Source organism: Mytilus californianus, unplaced genomic scaffold, assembly GCF_021869535.1.
Source record: "Mytilus californianus isolate M0D057914Y unplaced genomic scaffold, xbMytCali1.0.p SCAF_2, whole genome shotgun sequence".
In the NCBI taxonomy this organism is placed as follows: domain Eukaryota; kingdom Metazoa; phylum Mollusca; class Bivalvia; order Mytilida; family Mytilidae; genus Mytilus; species Mytilus californianus.
Genome location: NW_026262668.1, coordinates 119,075,328 through 119,091,918, shown reverse-complemented (window position 1 = coordinate 119,091,918; position 16,591 = coordinate 119,075,328). Strand labels below are relative to the sequence as shown.

The 16,591-nt window shown below is 34.8% G+C and overlaps 1 protein-coding gene across 9 annotated transcripts in view; it reads right to left on the bottom strand.

Moving 5' to 3' along the window:
• The window catches only part of LOC127730854 (zinc transporter ZIP6-like), a 95,326-nt gene that overhangs the window by 62,966 nt on the left and 15,769 nt on the right, over window positions 1-16,591 (bottom strand). For 6 of the 9 annotated variants that reach the window (XR_007995326.1, XM_052239461.1, XM_052239458.1 and 3 more), the window contains exons 6-7: window positions 9,397-9,529; window positions 8,211-8,540 (exon numbers count right to left, since the gene is read on the bottom strand). The exons of the other annotated variants lie outside the window; for them this stretch is intronic. Coding sequence is in view for 5 of the 6 variants with exons in the window: in XM_052239461.1 (XP_052095421.1) it covers window positions 8,211-8,540; window positions 9,397-9,529 (463 nt within the window). In the remaining variant the exon portion in view is untranslated. The remainder of the gene's footprint in view (window positions 1-8,210; window positions 8,541-9,396; window positions 9,530-16,591) is intronic. 9 annotated transcript variants of the gene reach the window in all.

Genomic DNA, 16,591 nt, shown 5'->3' with positions numbered 1-16,591 from the left:
CCATTAGTTTCGAAGGAGAAAATTTTTGTAATAGTTTACGGACGCAGGACGATGGACAACGGACGCCAAGTGATGAGAAAAGCTCATTTGGCCCTTTGGGCCAGGTGAGTTAAAAACTTAAACTATGACCACTGAACCATTAAAATGAGGTCAAGGTCAGATGACACCTGCCAGTTGAACATGTACACCTTACAATCATTCAATACACCAAATATAGTAGACCTATTGCTTATAGTATCTGAGATATGGACGACCACGAAAACTAAACCTTGTTCACTGATCCATGAAATGAGGTCGAGGTCAAGTGAAAACTGTCTGACGGGCATGAGGACCTTGCACGGTACGCACATACCAAATATAGTTATCCTATTACTTATAATAAGAGAGAATTTAACATTCCAAATACTCTGAACTTTTTTTTGAAGTAGTCACTGAACCATGAAAATGAGGTCAAAGACATTGGACATGTGACTGACGGAAACTTGTAACATGAGGCATATATATACAAAGTATGAGGCATCCAGGTCTTCCACCTTATAAAATATAAAGCTTTTAAGAAGTTAGCTAATGCTGCCGCCGCCTGATCACTATTCCTATGTTGAGCTTTCTGCGACTCGACAAAAATGTACGATAACATTAATTAAAATTTAATTTGATATCAGTATGCAGGGTTTTCAATAGGTTTGAAGTAAACAGGCTGTTTACTAATTTGAAGAGGGTGATAGAAGTAAGGTTAATCTTAGTAAATTGTGATATTGCTTTATAAATAAAAATATTTTGATATCAATTATGATCTTAATTATATTGATTATTGACAGAAAACAGGGTGCAGCTCTCCATATGGTAGGGTTTACATCCACAATTCCAATTGCTATAGAATCATTCTTTATTAATAACTAATTGATAAAAATAACATGCACAAAACAAAAATTGCAGGCCAACCTATATAGAATTTCTGTGATTTTTTTTTTTATAATCGAAATTTTCAGAGTAGGTTAGAATATAAAACTATAACAGAAACTGGAAACAGGATAAACAATACATGTACATCGACCTGTTGTTACACTGACATATTGTGTGTTCAATAAATATTCAGAAATGTCCATTGCGTAACGATATATGTCCCCTATGAAACAATCTGTGTTCACTTCGCAATGGGTGGTGTCCACACCACAATGAAATGTTGCGTAGTTGACAGTTGCGCAGTGGACATATTTACATGTTAGCAGCCATTGTTGTTACACCCAGTTTCTCAGGTACATGTTTTTTATGAATATTTTCTTATATAATACATTTTATTTCATGAACTCCCAAGTTTTTTATGATTTGAGGTCAACATTTCGTAATAAACTGCTTCACTGAGCGCTGCTAGATACGCCTGCAGAGGTCCAACCCTGAACAGTTGGGGCAAAAATGGACACAATATTCAAGCTTGATTCAGGTCTGAATTTGGATTGTTATTAAATTTTTGACATATTATAGATTTCTGAATAAATGTAGTCAAAGAACTTGAAATTGGTTATATGAATTGAATTTATATTCAATAAAGATTTCTTGCTGTTGTGCAATACTAAGTAAATCTGTTGTCAGACTATAAACAAATAAAGTTCAATTAATTCTCAATGTCAAATTAGAAATTTATGAAAATTGTAAAGGGAGCTTACATCAATAGATATAAACAATTCACCAAAGTTTCATGAGAATTGGTGACAGCATTTTTGAGTTATTGTCAGAAAACTGGAAAATCACCCCTTTTTTTAATGAATAAAACCCCATAACTCAGAAATGTAAAATGTAAAATTAATAAAATTCTAAAGGGAGCTTACATCAATACATACAAACGATTCACCAAAGTTTCATAAGAATTGCTGAAAGCATTTTTGAGTTTTTGTCCGAAAACTGGAAACCCCCCCCCCCTTTTTTTATGAATAAAACCCTGTAACTCTGAAACGTAAAATCTTAAATTTATAAAAATGGAAAGGGAACTTATGTCAATAGATATAAACAATTCACCAAAATTTCTTGCAAGTTGGTGAAAGCATTCTTGACTTATTGATTGAAAACTGGAAAATCCCCCTTTTTTTAATGAATAAAACCCCAAAACTCGGAAACGGTAAATCTAAATTTGATAAAAAACGAAAGGGAGCTCACATCAATAGATATAAACAATTCACCAAAGTTTTATGCAAATTGGTTAAAGCATTTTTGAGTTAATGTCCGACATGTTAACGACGGACAGACAGACGGACAACGGTATACCATTATACGTCCCGTAAACAGGCGTATAAAAAAAGATAATGCAAAGTGGACAAGTAAACAAGTACGCTATCAAAAGGACCTTCCAATTGATTCAATGCAGACGAACTATATCCTCTGAATCCATAGATGACCGCCATTTTACTAAAGGAAGTTGTATTAGTGGCAAGTAAAAGGAAAGACTACAATCTAAATAAAAGAATGATGATTATATTGTCAATTGTTTGTTATTGTTGTGAAGTGGACATTTTTTCATGGACACTACTTAAAAAGTTACTAACAAAAATCTATTTGAACTTATCTAAATATCTGAATACTTTTTGTAATTTTCAGATGTAGCTTTATGACAAAACATTGAAAAAGGCACAAAAAAAGATTGGTAAATTGTATAAAATTTTGAAAATTTTAATAAACTTTCAAATGTGGACAGAGCGTTTTTGCTGTTTTCGAGCCCTTTGGTCTGATATTTTCACAGAGTCCTTCCCACAAAGCAGACAAAAAGTGTTGTTGTTGTCTTTAATAAGTACAATTTATAGACTGAGACAAAAAGAAATAAAAATATATATGATTTTATCCCAATTTCAACCCTGGACAGAGAAAGTGGACATTTTTTGAAAAACACCCATATATACTTGACAACCATATCAGCGTTGAATGGATCCAAAAATTATTATGATCATTATTATAGAATTGTCACAACTATTGATGTTCATGGGTAAATTGCATATGCGATTCTGTTTTCACCTGCTACTTTTTTTCTTTTTGGGGGCTGTAAAGAAATCACGCAACGTCGATTTTCTTTTTACTTGTTTACTTGTCATCTTGGATCAACATGTGTTTTCTCTCTGTGACAAAAGTGTGCTTTACTAATATGTAGAATAATTTTTTTTCAAAGCACACAAATGATTGCATTAATAAACAGCTGCGCCATGAGCGCATGATACGCCCGTCGTCTTGTGTGTGAATTTTTGTGCAATAAGCATAAATAGTTTCTGACATACAGCGTGACATGCGAAAATCCCCTTTTTTTTTTTTACAAAAAACTCTATATCTCTAAAATAAAATTTTGAATCAAAACCAAAAAGTATACAGCTCTTTAGATTAATATAACTAAGAAGTGTGTAAAATTTTAAGCAATAATCATAAATCGTTTTTGAGATACTGCGCGACATGTGAAAAACCCCTCCCCCTTTTTTTACAAAATACTCAATAACTCAAAAATTAAATTTTGAATCATCACCAAAAAGTATACAGATCTTAAGGTTAATATAACTAAGAAGTGTGTAAAGTTTTAAGCAATAATCATTAACTGTTTTTGAGATACGGCGCGACGTGTGAAAAACCCCTCCCCCTTTTTTAACAAAATTCTCAATATCTCTAAAATGAAATTTTGAATCATCACCAAAAAGTATACAGATCTTAAGATTAATAAACTAAGAAGTGTGTAAAGTTTTAAGCAATAATCATAAATTGTTTTTGAGATATGGCGCGACATGTGAAAAAAAGCACACACCTGTTTTAGTTACTAAGTCCCGTAACTCAAAAAGTTTTAATCTTATTTTCACCAAAAAGTATACAGATCGTCTGACCATCATAAGAAACAACTATGTTAAGTTTCATGAAATTTGGATAAGTCATTCTCAAGTTATGGTGAGACATGTTTACGGCGGACAGACAGACGGACGGATGGACACCAGACATTTGTATACCATAAGACGTCCCGTCAAAATTTGACGGGCGTATAAAAATCATTTCAGATGTCCATCTCCGTAACTCAAGAATTTATAAATATATTGTAATGCAGACCTCGACGAGAACACCTAAACAAAGCGCAAGACAAGACAAATGTCAATTCAAACGATGATTACGTGTTTTATGGAATGATTATGAGCACAGTTTTATTTATTTTATTTTTATTTGATAACACAATTTGAACCGGCGATATCCTTAATTTGAAACGTGGAAATTACGCCGGGAGCCGGCTCTTATTGAAAACCCTGAATATTGTATTGTAACAAAATTTACATTTTTAAATGAAAACTTAACACATATCGTGCATATAACAGAACTGGACTCATAAAAAGCTTGAAAAATTCAACCAAATTTAGAACTGTCTGCATAGAGGGACTAATGTTCCTCTGTATTAGATTGAAACATGGTTACTGATCCGTCAATCTGAAAGAATTATACTGAACCAGGAACAAAGTCTGAGGTCAGTATGTATACTGTAAATTCAAAAAATAATGGTTAAAGTCAGTATGATGCTTCTGTATACAAAGTTTTGTCGATCTAAGTGCTACAGTACAAAATGTATGCACCAAACACAAAACAGACAATGTCTTACTTTCATAGGGGTCAAAGGTCAAATTCAAGACCAGTGTGACCTGACTTGGATAAATGACACATCCCATCCCATGATGTATCAGAATACTAAGTTTGGTCAATTTAAGTTCTATGGTAAAAAAGTTATGAGGACACAAATTATTAGACAAGGTGTCAAAGGTTAGAGTGACCCCACTGGTATATGACACACCCAAAAGCCAAAATGCAACTGCATATCAAGTTTGTTTAACCTACGTTTAACGGTACATAAGATATGAGCAGGACATGAATTGGATATGGTTTTACTATCATAGTGGTGAAAGGTCAAAGTCAAGGTCAGAGTGTCCTGACTTAAGTATGTGACACATCCCCATCCCATGATTCAACTGCATAATAAGTTTGGTTTGTGTTGGGTATAATTATTCTGTGATAGCATTAGGCTTGTTTCCACCCTTGAATTGTTTCAGCATTAAACTAGAGGCTCTCAAGAGCCTGTGTCGCTCACCTGACTCTACTTTGGTTTAAGAAATCATGTAAAGATAGATAAAAATCATAACAGATACCCAAATAATGATTGAGGCCAAATTTTGATTAATATTGGTCCCGTTATTTAATAAAATATCCTGGTGGCCATCTTGAACAGTAAATCGGCAACAAAGTAGCAACACTTGGTCAGCACTTCATAAGGAACATTCATGCCATGTTTGGTTTCATTCCATTCAGTGGTACTCTAAAAGAAGACATTTGTATGTATTTCCCATAGAGTCCTATGTTAAACTAAGCCCCCCCCCCCCCCCCTAGCGGCCATCTTGGATGATGGATTGACTGCAAAGTAACAACACTTGGTCAGCAACTCATAAGGAACATTCATGTCATGTTTGGTTTCATTCCATTCAGTGATTCTCTAAAAGAAGACATTTGTATGTATTTCCCATAGGTCCTTTGTTAAACTAAGTCCCCTGCTGTCGGCCATCTTGGATAATGGACCGACTGCAAAGTAACAACACTTGGTCAGCACCTCATAAGGAACATTCATGCCATGTTTGGTTTCATTCCATTCAGTGGTTCTCTAAAAGAAGACATTTGTATGTATTTCCCATAGGTCCTATGTTAAACTAAGTCCCCCACTGACGGCCATCTTGGATGATGGATCGGCTACAAAGTAACAACACTTGGTCAGAACCTCATAAGGAACATTCATGCCATGTTTGGTTTCATTCCATTCAGTGGTTCTCTAAAAGAAGACATTTGTATGTATTTCCCATAGGGTCCTATGTTAAACTACATTGTAAGTCCCCCGCTGGCGGCCATCTTGGATGATGGACCGACTGCAAAGTAACAACACTTGGTCAGCATCTCATAAGGAACATTCATGCCATGTTTGGTTCCATTCCATTCAGTAGTTCTCTAAAAGAAGACACTTTTATGTATTTCCCATAGGGTCCTATGTTAAACTAAGTCCCCCCGCTGGCGGCCATCTTGGATGATGGATCGGCTACAAAGTAACAACACTTGGTGAGCACCTCATAAGGAACATTCATGCCATGTTTGGTTTCATTCCATTCAGTGGTTCTCTAAAAGAAGTCATTTGTATGCATTTCCCATAGGGTCCTATGTTAAACTAAGTCCCCCGCTGGCGGCCATCTTGGATGATGGATTGGCTACAAAGTAACAACACTTGGTCAGCACCTCATAAGGAACATTCATGCCATGTTTGGTTTCATTCCATTCAGTGGTTCTCTAGAAGAAGTTCAAAATGTAAAAAGTTAACGCCGACGACGGACGACGGACGCCAAGTGATGAGAAAAGCTCACTTGGCCCTTTGGGCCAGGTGAGCTAAAAAGTGACTACATACACAACAAACCGTTATTGGCATTATAAAGTCTGCAATGATATATTGTCTGCACCTCCTTTTTGCCACCAGGAATTCAGGAAAAAACCTTTTTTTCTTTTGTTAAAAAAGTCTTTAGAAACTATGGTAATTTCAAAGGTTGTGTGATTGGTTGCGGATTTGTCATGGAATAAGCCATTTTCCATATCAATTAGAAGTCGAAAATGCTTGTAAATGGTACTAGAACACTTCACGAGTGTTAAAATAAGGAAAAATCACAAGAAAAACACTTATTAAAGTTGTTTTGATATTAACCGGATATCATAATAGAACATGTAAATCACAAACAGAGTGTGCGGAAAATATCGCTAAAGAATACGACCTTGAAACTAAAACCGTTCCATCTTTTAGTGAAATACTGTCAGACATATTCATCACATAAATGTTTGAAGGACCTTTAGCTAAAATTAAATACATGCAGCAGTGTGAAACACCAAAACAGAATGACTAAACGATTACGTTTTGTATTTTAAACATTATTATGTTTAAACTGGTTCCCGGCTGACCTCTTTACTTTTTTCGAAACATTGTTAACTAGTAGATTCTAGTTTCACCTATGCAGTGCTATGAAAAGAAATGAGAAATTTGTAAAGAAGCATTTGATTTTGATACATATCAGTTAATATTGAATTTTTACATAATAAACTGTTAACACAGAGATATGTTTCGCCTTTTTGTTATTTTGATAATAAATTGCAAATGTTGAAATTAAAATAGCAATACTTATTTATGCAAAATAGTCACAAAGTCAATGAACCATGACTGAGTGAAGGTACAGAGCTAAACAATCTCCACGGAAATGAGATGTGCCAATGCTAATACAACTGCATATCAATTATCATTGAACTACCACTAGTGCTTCCTCATTAACAGACCTAATCACAAACTAATACATGAAAAGTAAGTTAAAGTTTCAAAGTCAATAGACTATAAATGAGGGGACAGGATCAAATGATCTCCATGGAAATGAGATTGATTGATTGATTGAATGTTGGTTGCTTAATGTCCAGTGGCAATTATTTCATGCATGTTCAGGACGATGGAAATGAGATGTGCCAATGCTAATACAACTGCATACCAAATATCATTGTCCTACCACTAGTGGTTCCCAAATAAACTGACCTAATCACAAACTAATACATGTAAACTAATTAAAAGTTTCAAAGTCAATAGACCATGACTGAAGGACTGGGGCCAAATAATTTCCATGGAAATGAGGTGTGCCGATTCTAACACAACTGCTTACCAAATATCATTGACCTACCACTAGTTGTTCCCCATAAACTTACCAAATCAGAAACTAATACATTGTTTATGCCAGAGATGCCAAAGACACCAGAAACAGCATATTTATGTCTCATTTTTTTACTCTGTAAAGGGGAGACAAAAATTGCATATTAATATGGATTAGGTTTTTAAAAGAATTAAGGCACCCTCTTCAGTTTCAATAACAAACATGGCGGACATCAACAAACATCACAGAATCAAGTTTTTCTGGTATTTCTTGCTTATAGTACTCTATAATCCACACCCGTCTGTTAATCTTAACTTTGGAGTAAAAAACTGTAGATATTACACGACTGAATTCGGTAAGTGTATATAGAATTGCAAGACAAGAAATGTCATTACATTGCTACAATCTTTACGAAAAAAAAGACTTGCAAAGATTTCCTTAGCTTTTGCAATGCAAGTACAAAGTAATATTTGTATACGTCTATCAACAACCATATCAATATCTAACCTATTTCATGAGGTAGTTCATGACAGAATACAGCGATAGATGTACTCAATCCTCCTGTTAAACTATCTGCAAAAGCTGCACCTATAGCTAAACCATCAGAAAAGTTGTGGATTCCATCACCAATAATGACCATCCAAGCAATAGCAGCCACTGTCTTGGGTACTTTGTGACAGTGACTATGACCGTGACCACCATGCGAATGACTTAATACTAGCGTTGGCTCTTCCTCTTCTGTAGACTTCTTGCAGTTGACATGATTGTCCTCTTCACTCATATCATCCAGCTTGTGACAGTCTGTATTGTGAGATTCTTCCGCATAATTCTTCAAAGCTGAAACAAACATATCCAGTTGAAAAGAAACAATTTTGACATGTTAGAAATTGAAAAAAATGTTGACACACAGATCTGTCTTGGCTGTATGTAATTTTGATAGTAAATTGCAGAAAAAACAATATAGGGAGTTGGAAGGCCCTTTTTTTATGGCCGTCACCCATACAATTACATTTTACTTTGCAAACATAACACAAATTGAAATTCGTCACCTGCCCCCAATCATACAAAAATAATTCAAGTGCCATCCAAACCCCCCATATTTTTTTTCCTGAAATCACCCTTACTATTAGTGATTCTATTTAACTGACCTAATCACAAACTTTAACATACATGTAAACTACTCAAAAGTTTCAGTCAATGATCATATTTGAGGGGCGGTGCAAAACATAACTACTTGGACATTATTTATAATTGACTGATGGTATTAAACTCCCCTGCAGCACTATATTTATATATTGTGATGGTCAGTTTTTATTGGTGGAGTGTCCTGTGAGAACCACAGACTTCAGGAGGGAAAAAGACCATCCTTGTCAATTAAAGTTAGAGTCAAATGCACCTGCCACTTGCAAGATTCAAACTCACAAACACAGCCTGAATCTAAACATTGACATCTAACACAACAGAGTCTTGAATCGCTATGTCTCGCTTTGGCAACATAAATGTTTCAGGCTTGACAATAAAAATAGTATGTCTTTTAGAATTACTTCTCTAAGGAACAGGCAATGACAAGTCCAACCAAGATCAATATGATTTTGCAAATTAGACACCGACTTCTACAAGAGATGCAATGGCTTGCAGTTGTGTGAGAGCATGTGAACCTGCATGTGTAGAGTGGAAGTTAACACCAACATACCTTTGTGTCCAGGATGAATGCCCATTATCATATCTTCACAATCAGGTTCATTGATTTTTCTTGTTTGTCCTATAAAACTGGTGTGTTGTTCCTTACTAAATACTGTCTTGTTATTTGTGTATTTAGATTTACCCTGTCAGTTGAAAAAAAAAAAGACATGGAAAGTTTTTTTTAACTCAATAATATATGTATGTATACAAGCTCTACATCAACAGTATGACCATATCAATTATATTTCATGTTATTTTGGCCAATCAAGCTATTTTGAACAAAACTAGAGTGTAAAGTCTTTAAGATATTTTCAATTTAATGTTACCTCTAAGAGCTAGTTATCTTTCACATTGAAAATCAAAAGAAAATCATTCTAAAACTAACTTGAAGCTCCCAAGAGCCTGTGTCGCTCACCTAATTCTACTTCGGTTTTGGAAATCATGTAAAAATAGATTAAAATCATAACAGATACCCTAATAATGATTGAGGCCAAATTTGGTTTACTATTGGCCCCGTAAATTAATCAAAAGCAGAAGACTTTTGTAAAGTTTACAGAAATTACCAATAAATTCATTGAAATTGTAGAAAATGACTTTATAAGGACAATAAACTAGAGGCTCTCAAGAGCCTGTGTCGCTCACCTGAATTTACTGATGCTTTGGAAATCATGTAAAATAAGGTTAAAATCATAATTAATAGTATTAGATATTAGATATTATAATGATATCTAAGATAATAACAAATAAACTGCTTCGCTGAGCGCAGCTGGATATGCCCGCAGAGGTCCAACCCTGAACAGTTGGGGCAAAAATGGACACAATATTCAAGCTTGATACAGGTCTGAATTTGGATTGTATTAAATATTCAACATATTATAGGTTTCTGAATAACTGTAGTCAAAGAACTTGAAATTGGTTATATGAATTGAATTTATATTCAATTAAAGATTTCTTGCTGTTGTGCAATACACTGTGCTGTTGCGCAATACTTAGTAAATCTGTTCTCAGACTATAAACAAATAAAGTTCAATTAATTCTCAATGTCAAATTAGAAATTTATGAAAAATGTAAAGGGAGCTTACATCAATAGATATAAACAATTAACCAAAGTTTCATGAGAATTGCTGACAGCATTTTTGAGTTATTGTCTGAAAACTGGAAAATCCCCCTTTTTTTAATGAATAAAACCCCCATAAATCAGAAATGTAAAATGTAAAATTAATAAAATTCTAAATGGAGCTTACATCAATAGATATAAACAATTCACCAAAGTTTCATAAGAACTGCTGAAAGCATTTTTGAGTTTTTGTCTGAAAACTGGAAAATCCCCCTTTTTTTAATGAATAAAACCCTGTAACTCAGAAACGTAAAATCTAAAATTTATAAAAATCGAAAGGGAGCTCATGTCAATAGATATAAACAATTCAGCACAATTTCTTGCAAGTTGGTGAAAGCATTCTTGACTTATTGTCCGAAAACTGGAAAATCCCCCTTTTTTTAATGAATAAAACCCCATAGCTCGGAAACGTAAAATCTAAAATTTATAAAAAACAAAAGGGAGCTCACGTCAATAGATATAAACAATTCACCAAAGTTTTATGCAAATTGGTTAAAGCGTTTTTGAGTTAATGTCCGACATGTTGACGACGGACGGACAGACGGACGGACAGACAGACGGACGGACAGAGGTATACCATAATACGTCCCGTAAACAGGCGTATAAAAACTGCAAAATTTTTGTAAAATTACTAACTCAGGGGCAGCAACCCAACAACGGGTTGACAGACTCGTCTGAAAATTTCAGGGCAGATAAATCTAAATCTGATGAACATTTTTGCCACCTGTCAGATTTGCTCTAAATGCTTTAGTTTCAGAGATATAAACCAAAAACTGCATTTTACCCCTATGTTCTATTTTTAACCAAGTCGGCCATGATGGTTGGAAGGCGGGGTCATCGGACAAATTTTTTAAACTAGATACCCTAATAATGATTATGGCCAAGTATGGTTAATTTGTCTCAGTAGTTTCAGAGAAGAAGATTTGTAGATCTTACTTTGCTAAACATTATTGCTGTTTACAGTTTATCTCTATCTGTAATAATATTCAAGATAATAACCAAAAACTGCAAAATTTCCTTAAAATTACCAATTCTGGGGCAGCAACCCAACAACAGGTTGTCAGATTTGTCTGAAAATTTCAGGGCAGATAGATCTTGACCTGATAATCAGTTTTATCCAGGTCAGATTTACTCTAAATGCTTTGGTTTCGGAGATATAAGCCAAAATCTACATTTTACCCATATGTTCTATTTTTAGCCATGGCGGCCATCTTGGTTGGTTGGCGGGGTCATCGGACATATTTTTTAAACTAGATACCCTAATGATGATTGTGTCCAAGTTTGGTTTAATTTAGCCCAGTGGTTTCAGAGGAGAAGATTTTTGTAAAAAGCTAACGACGACGGACGACGAATGCCAAGTGATGAGAAAAGCTCACTTGGCCCTTCGGGCCAGGTGAGCTAAAAATCTGCTACAAAGTAACAACACGTGGTAAGCACTTCAATAGATACATTCATACCATGTTTGGTTTCAATCCATTAAGTGGTTTTCTAGAAGAAGACGTTTGGTTTCATTCCATTCAATGGTTCTTCAAAAAAAAGACTTTTGAATGTATTTCACATAGGATCCTTTGTTAAACTAAGTTCCCTGCTGGTGGGACTAAACTTAACTCTTTTTCTCCAGGGGCCAGCTGGGCCCCCAAAATATTTTTTTCAGGGGCCCAGTTGAAATTTTAGGGGCCCAACATATTTTTATACTAATAAAATAAAACTTAAATGCCTTTTTATGTAATCCTATATGTAATGTTTGAGTCTGGTAAAGGTTGTGTGTGGTAACTTTATAATATTTGAATTATTGCCATCATAAATATATCATAAGATTTGACAGTACTGAATTTAGAACAATTTCCCGCCAAAATTATCTCCCTTCAATTTGAACTTCCTGTTGACAATATAGCTGTTTCCATAAAACATTTAATGTTATTTCAAATCCAAGCCATCCTCTAATAAGTGTTGATCAAAAATATTATATAATTACTTTTCATCGAAGATTAGTTAGCATACTAGATATTATTATATTTATTTCTGAGATTTTGCATTTCGATTTTTCATTGAAGAACAAATTAAGTTGTGTTTACAAGTTTTTGTCAAAAACGGACCTGTAATGACTCTCTGAACAACTGGGATGTATCTCTAAAGTAATTCAGATTCCAAAGCATAACGAAAACACTTAAAAATAATGAAATAATCGTAGAAGCTTTAAAAAAGAAATTAGAAAACGTGTTTAGGAAAGAGGTATACATGTGTCAAATCGTGACTTCGCATCGAAAACTTAGTTGTCCGACTGGGTTTTGGTTATTAAAATGACCTAACTGGTTTCGGGAAATCCTCCGTCCAATTTTCACGCTTTAATTAGACAATCGGGTTTCCGTTTGGGAACAGTTTTTGCTTATATCATGGGGGAAAGGATAGACATGGGATTCAATGCAAAATATTTTCAGTCGCCAGCTGGGCGATCGGGATGATAAATATATTCGCCCAGCCGAAAATCTGGTCGCATTGGGCGACTGGGCAACCGTTAAGTTTAATCCCTGTGCTGGCAGCCATTTTGGATGATTGATTGGCTACAAAGTAACAACACTTGGCCAGCAACTCATTAGGAACATTCATGCCATGTTAGGTTTCATTCCATTCAGTGGTTCTCTAAAAGAAGACATTTGTATGTATTGTCCGTAGGGTCCTATGTTAAACAAAGTCTGCCGCTAGGGGCCATCTTGGATGATGGATCAGCTACAAAGTAACAACACATGGTCAGCATCTCATAAGAAACATTCATGCCATGTTTGATTTCATTCCATTCAATGGTTCTCTTGAAGTTCAAAATGTAATAAATTGCTTCGCCAAGCGCAGCTGGATACGATCGCAGAGGTCCGTCCAACCCTGAACAGTTGGCCAAAAATGGACGCAATATTCGCGCTTGATACAGGTCTGAATTTGGATTGTAGTTAAATATTTGACACATAAAAGGTTTCTGACACAGAAAAACTGTAGTCAAAGAACTTAGAATTGGTTTTATGATTTGAATTTATATTTAATTTTTTGCTTTTGTGCAATACACTTTGCTGTTGCGAATAGACCCCCCCTCCCCTCCACAAAAAATTAAAAAATTTATCCCTCTTTTTCTTTTGGCAAAAAAAATAATATTTCAAGAATTTTTCTTTTTAATTTCTGAAATCTGAAATGAGAAAAAATTGACACCCCACAATTTTTTTACGCCCCCCCTCCTTTTTCCCCCCAAAAAATTCTTTCCCTCAAGATATGGTCATAATCTCAATTCAAATTTCCAATGGAGTTTGCAACCATAATTACCCATTTAAATTTACCATAGTGCTAACTTAATCTATTTTATAATAGAATTTAAAATATGGTGTCAAATCTTTCACTTGCGGATATTTTTACTGGTCTTCCTTTATAAATATGCATTTCTTTAAACATAATTTAAAAGCAGTGTAAGGTAGGTAATCAAAATGTTGTATTTGGATTACCTCCCTTACACTGCTTTTACATTGTCTTAATTTTTCATTAACCGTTACTTTATACATAATCTAAAAGCAGTGTAAAGGAGGTAATTCAAATGATGTATTTGAATTACCTCCCTTACACTGCTTTAAATTATGTTTTGTACTAAAGTATTTGTCCATTAACCAGGACACCCTTGTTTTTCCCCCTTTTTTGCCCCTAATTCCTAAACGGTTTGAGCCATAACCCCCAAAACCAAATCCTAACCATCCCTTTGTGGTATGGAAACTTGTGGTATAATTTCAGATAGATCCATACACCGTACCACAAGTTATTGTCTGGAATGTAGAAAAATGTTTATTTTAGCCCCCTTTTGGCCCCTAATTCCTTAACTGTTGGTACCATAACCCCCAAAATCAATCCCAACCTTGCTTTTGTGGTATTGAACCTTATGGTAAAATTTCATAGAGATCCATTCACTTAAACCAAAGTCATTGTGCAAAAACCAATGTGTCTTCGGACGACAAAGAAGACGACGACAAAGACAACGCCACCAACGTCATACCAATATAGGACCGCAAAAAATTTTTGCGGTCGTATAAAATGTTAACGACGACAACCATCTTGGATGATGGATCAGCTTCAAAGTAACAACACTTTGTCAGCACCTCATAATGAACATTCATGCCATGTTTGGTTTCATTCCATTCAGTGGTTCTCTAAAAGAAGACATTTGTATGTATTGTCCATAGGGTTCTTTGTTAAACGAAATCCCCCTTTGGCAACCATCTTGGATGATAGATCGGCTTCAAAGTAACAACACTCGGTCAGCACCTCGTAAGGAACATTCATGCCAAGTTTTATTTCATTTCATTCAGTGGTTCTCTAAAAGAAGACATTTGTATGTATTGTCCATAGGGTCCTTTGTTAAAGGAAATCCCCCTCTGGTGGCCTTTTTGAATGATGGATCAGCTACAAAGTAACAACACTTAGTCAGCACCTCAAAAGGAACTTTCATGCCATGTTTGGTTTCATTCCATTCAGTGGTTCTCTAGAAGAAGTTCAAAATGTTAAATGTTAATGACAACGACGGACGCCAAGTGATGAGAGAAAAGCTCACTTGGCCCTTTGGGCCAGGTGAGCTAAAAAGTAAATAAACTTTGACACTGATATAAAGGTCCAGTGAATTCTAACAGATAAACTATTTAAGTTATATTATTAGCTGGGGAATAGATGAATTAAACAAAAATAAAACTTACTAACAGATGGAGCCTTTAAATCAAGTCCATGTTGCTCACTTAACTTTTTCTAGGTGGAGTCTCTGGACTTTGACAAGGGTAAGTCAAGGATGTTTATAGCAATTGAAGATTCCATATTATAGAAAACTAATTTGTTTTGTATATCAGCAACCAAGGGCAATTAAATATAAGGTTTTATAATGTTATTTAGGTTTGTTTTAAACAAATAATGTATTCACCTTACAAATGTATGGTTTTCTAAAATTTGAAAATAAAGAACTCATTGCAAAAAAAAACTTCTATGTTTGTAAAATGTGACACCATTGTACTGGTCAAATATCAACTGACACAGTTCATAAACATTACTAACACATACAGGATTGCAACATTTTGTTTACATCTTTGAGAACACTTTTCCTATGGGAAGTCCTGAATGAATAAAGACCTGATTCTCTAGATTTCTCTGACTTGAACCTAAATAAAATGCTCCGCTGGGCGCAGCTTGATACGACCGCAGAGGTCGAACCCTCAGTTGGGGCAAGTATGGACACAACATTCAAGCTTGATACAGCACTGAATTTGGATTGTGATTAAATATTTGACACAGCATAGGTTTCTGACACAGAATGAATGTGGTCTAAGAACTTAAAAACTTTTAATTTACCTATTCAAACCATATCATTATTATTTGCTTTTATATATAAATCAGAAATAACCAATTTATAACGGAAAATTTTAAAGAAAAAAAAGGAAAAAAAGGAAAAAAAAATCCCTCCCCCAAATTTTTTGAACCCCCTTATGATTCATCACCCCCAAACTCAATTCCAGCCTTTCCTTTGTGGTATGGTACCTTGCAGTACAATTTCAGAGAGATCCATACACTTGAACACAAGTTATTGTCTGGAAACTAGAAAAATACTTGTTTTTAGGCCCCTTTTTGACCCCAAATTCCTAAACGTTTTGGGCAATTACCCCCAAACTCAAACCCAGCTTTCCCTTTGTGATATGGAACCTTGTAGTACAATTTCATAAAGATCCATACACTAACACACAAGTTATTGTCATGAAACTAGAAAAATGCTTGTGTTTTTCCCCTTTTTGGCCCCTAATTCCTAAAATTTTGAGGCAATTACCCCCAAAAACAATTCCAGCCTTCCCATTGTGGTATGGTACCTTGCAGTACAATTTCAGAGAGATTCATACACTTGAACTCAAGTTATTGTCTGGAAACTAGAAAAATGCCTATTTTTGGCCCTTTTTTGGCCCCTAATTCCTAAATGTTTTGGGCAATTACCCCCAAACTCAATTCCAGCTTTCCCTTTGTGATATGGAACCTTGTAGTATAATTTCAGAAAGCAGAAAGATCCATACACTTACACACAAGTTATTATCAT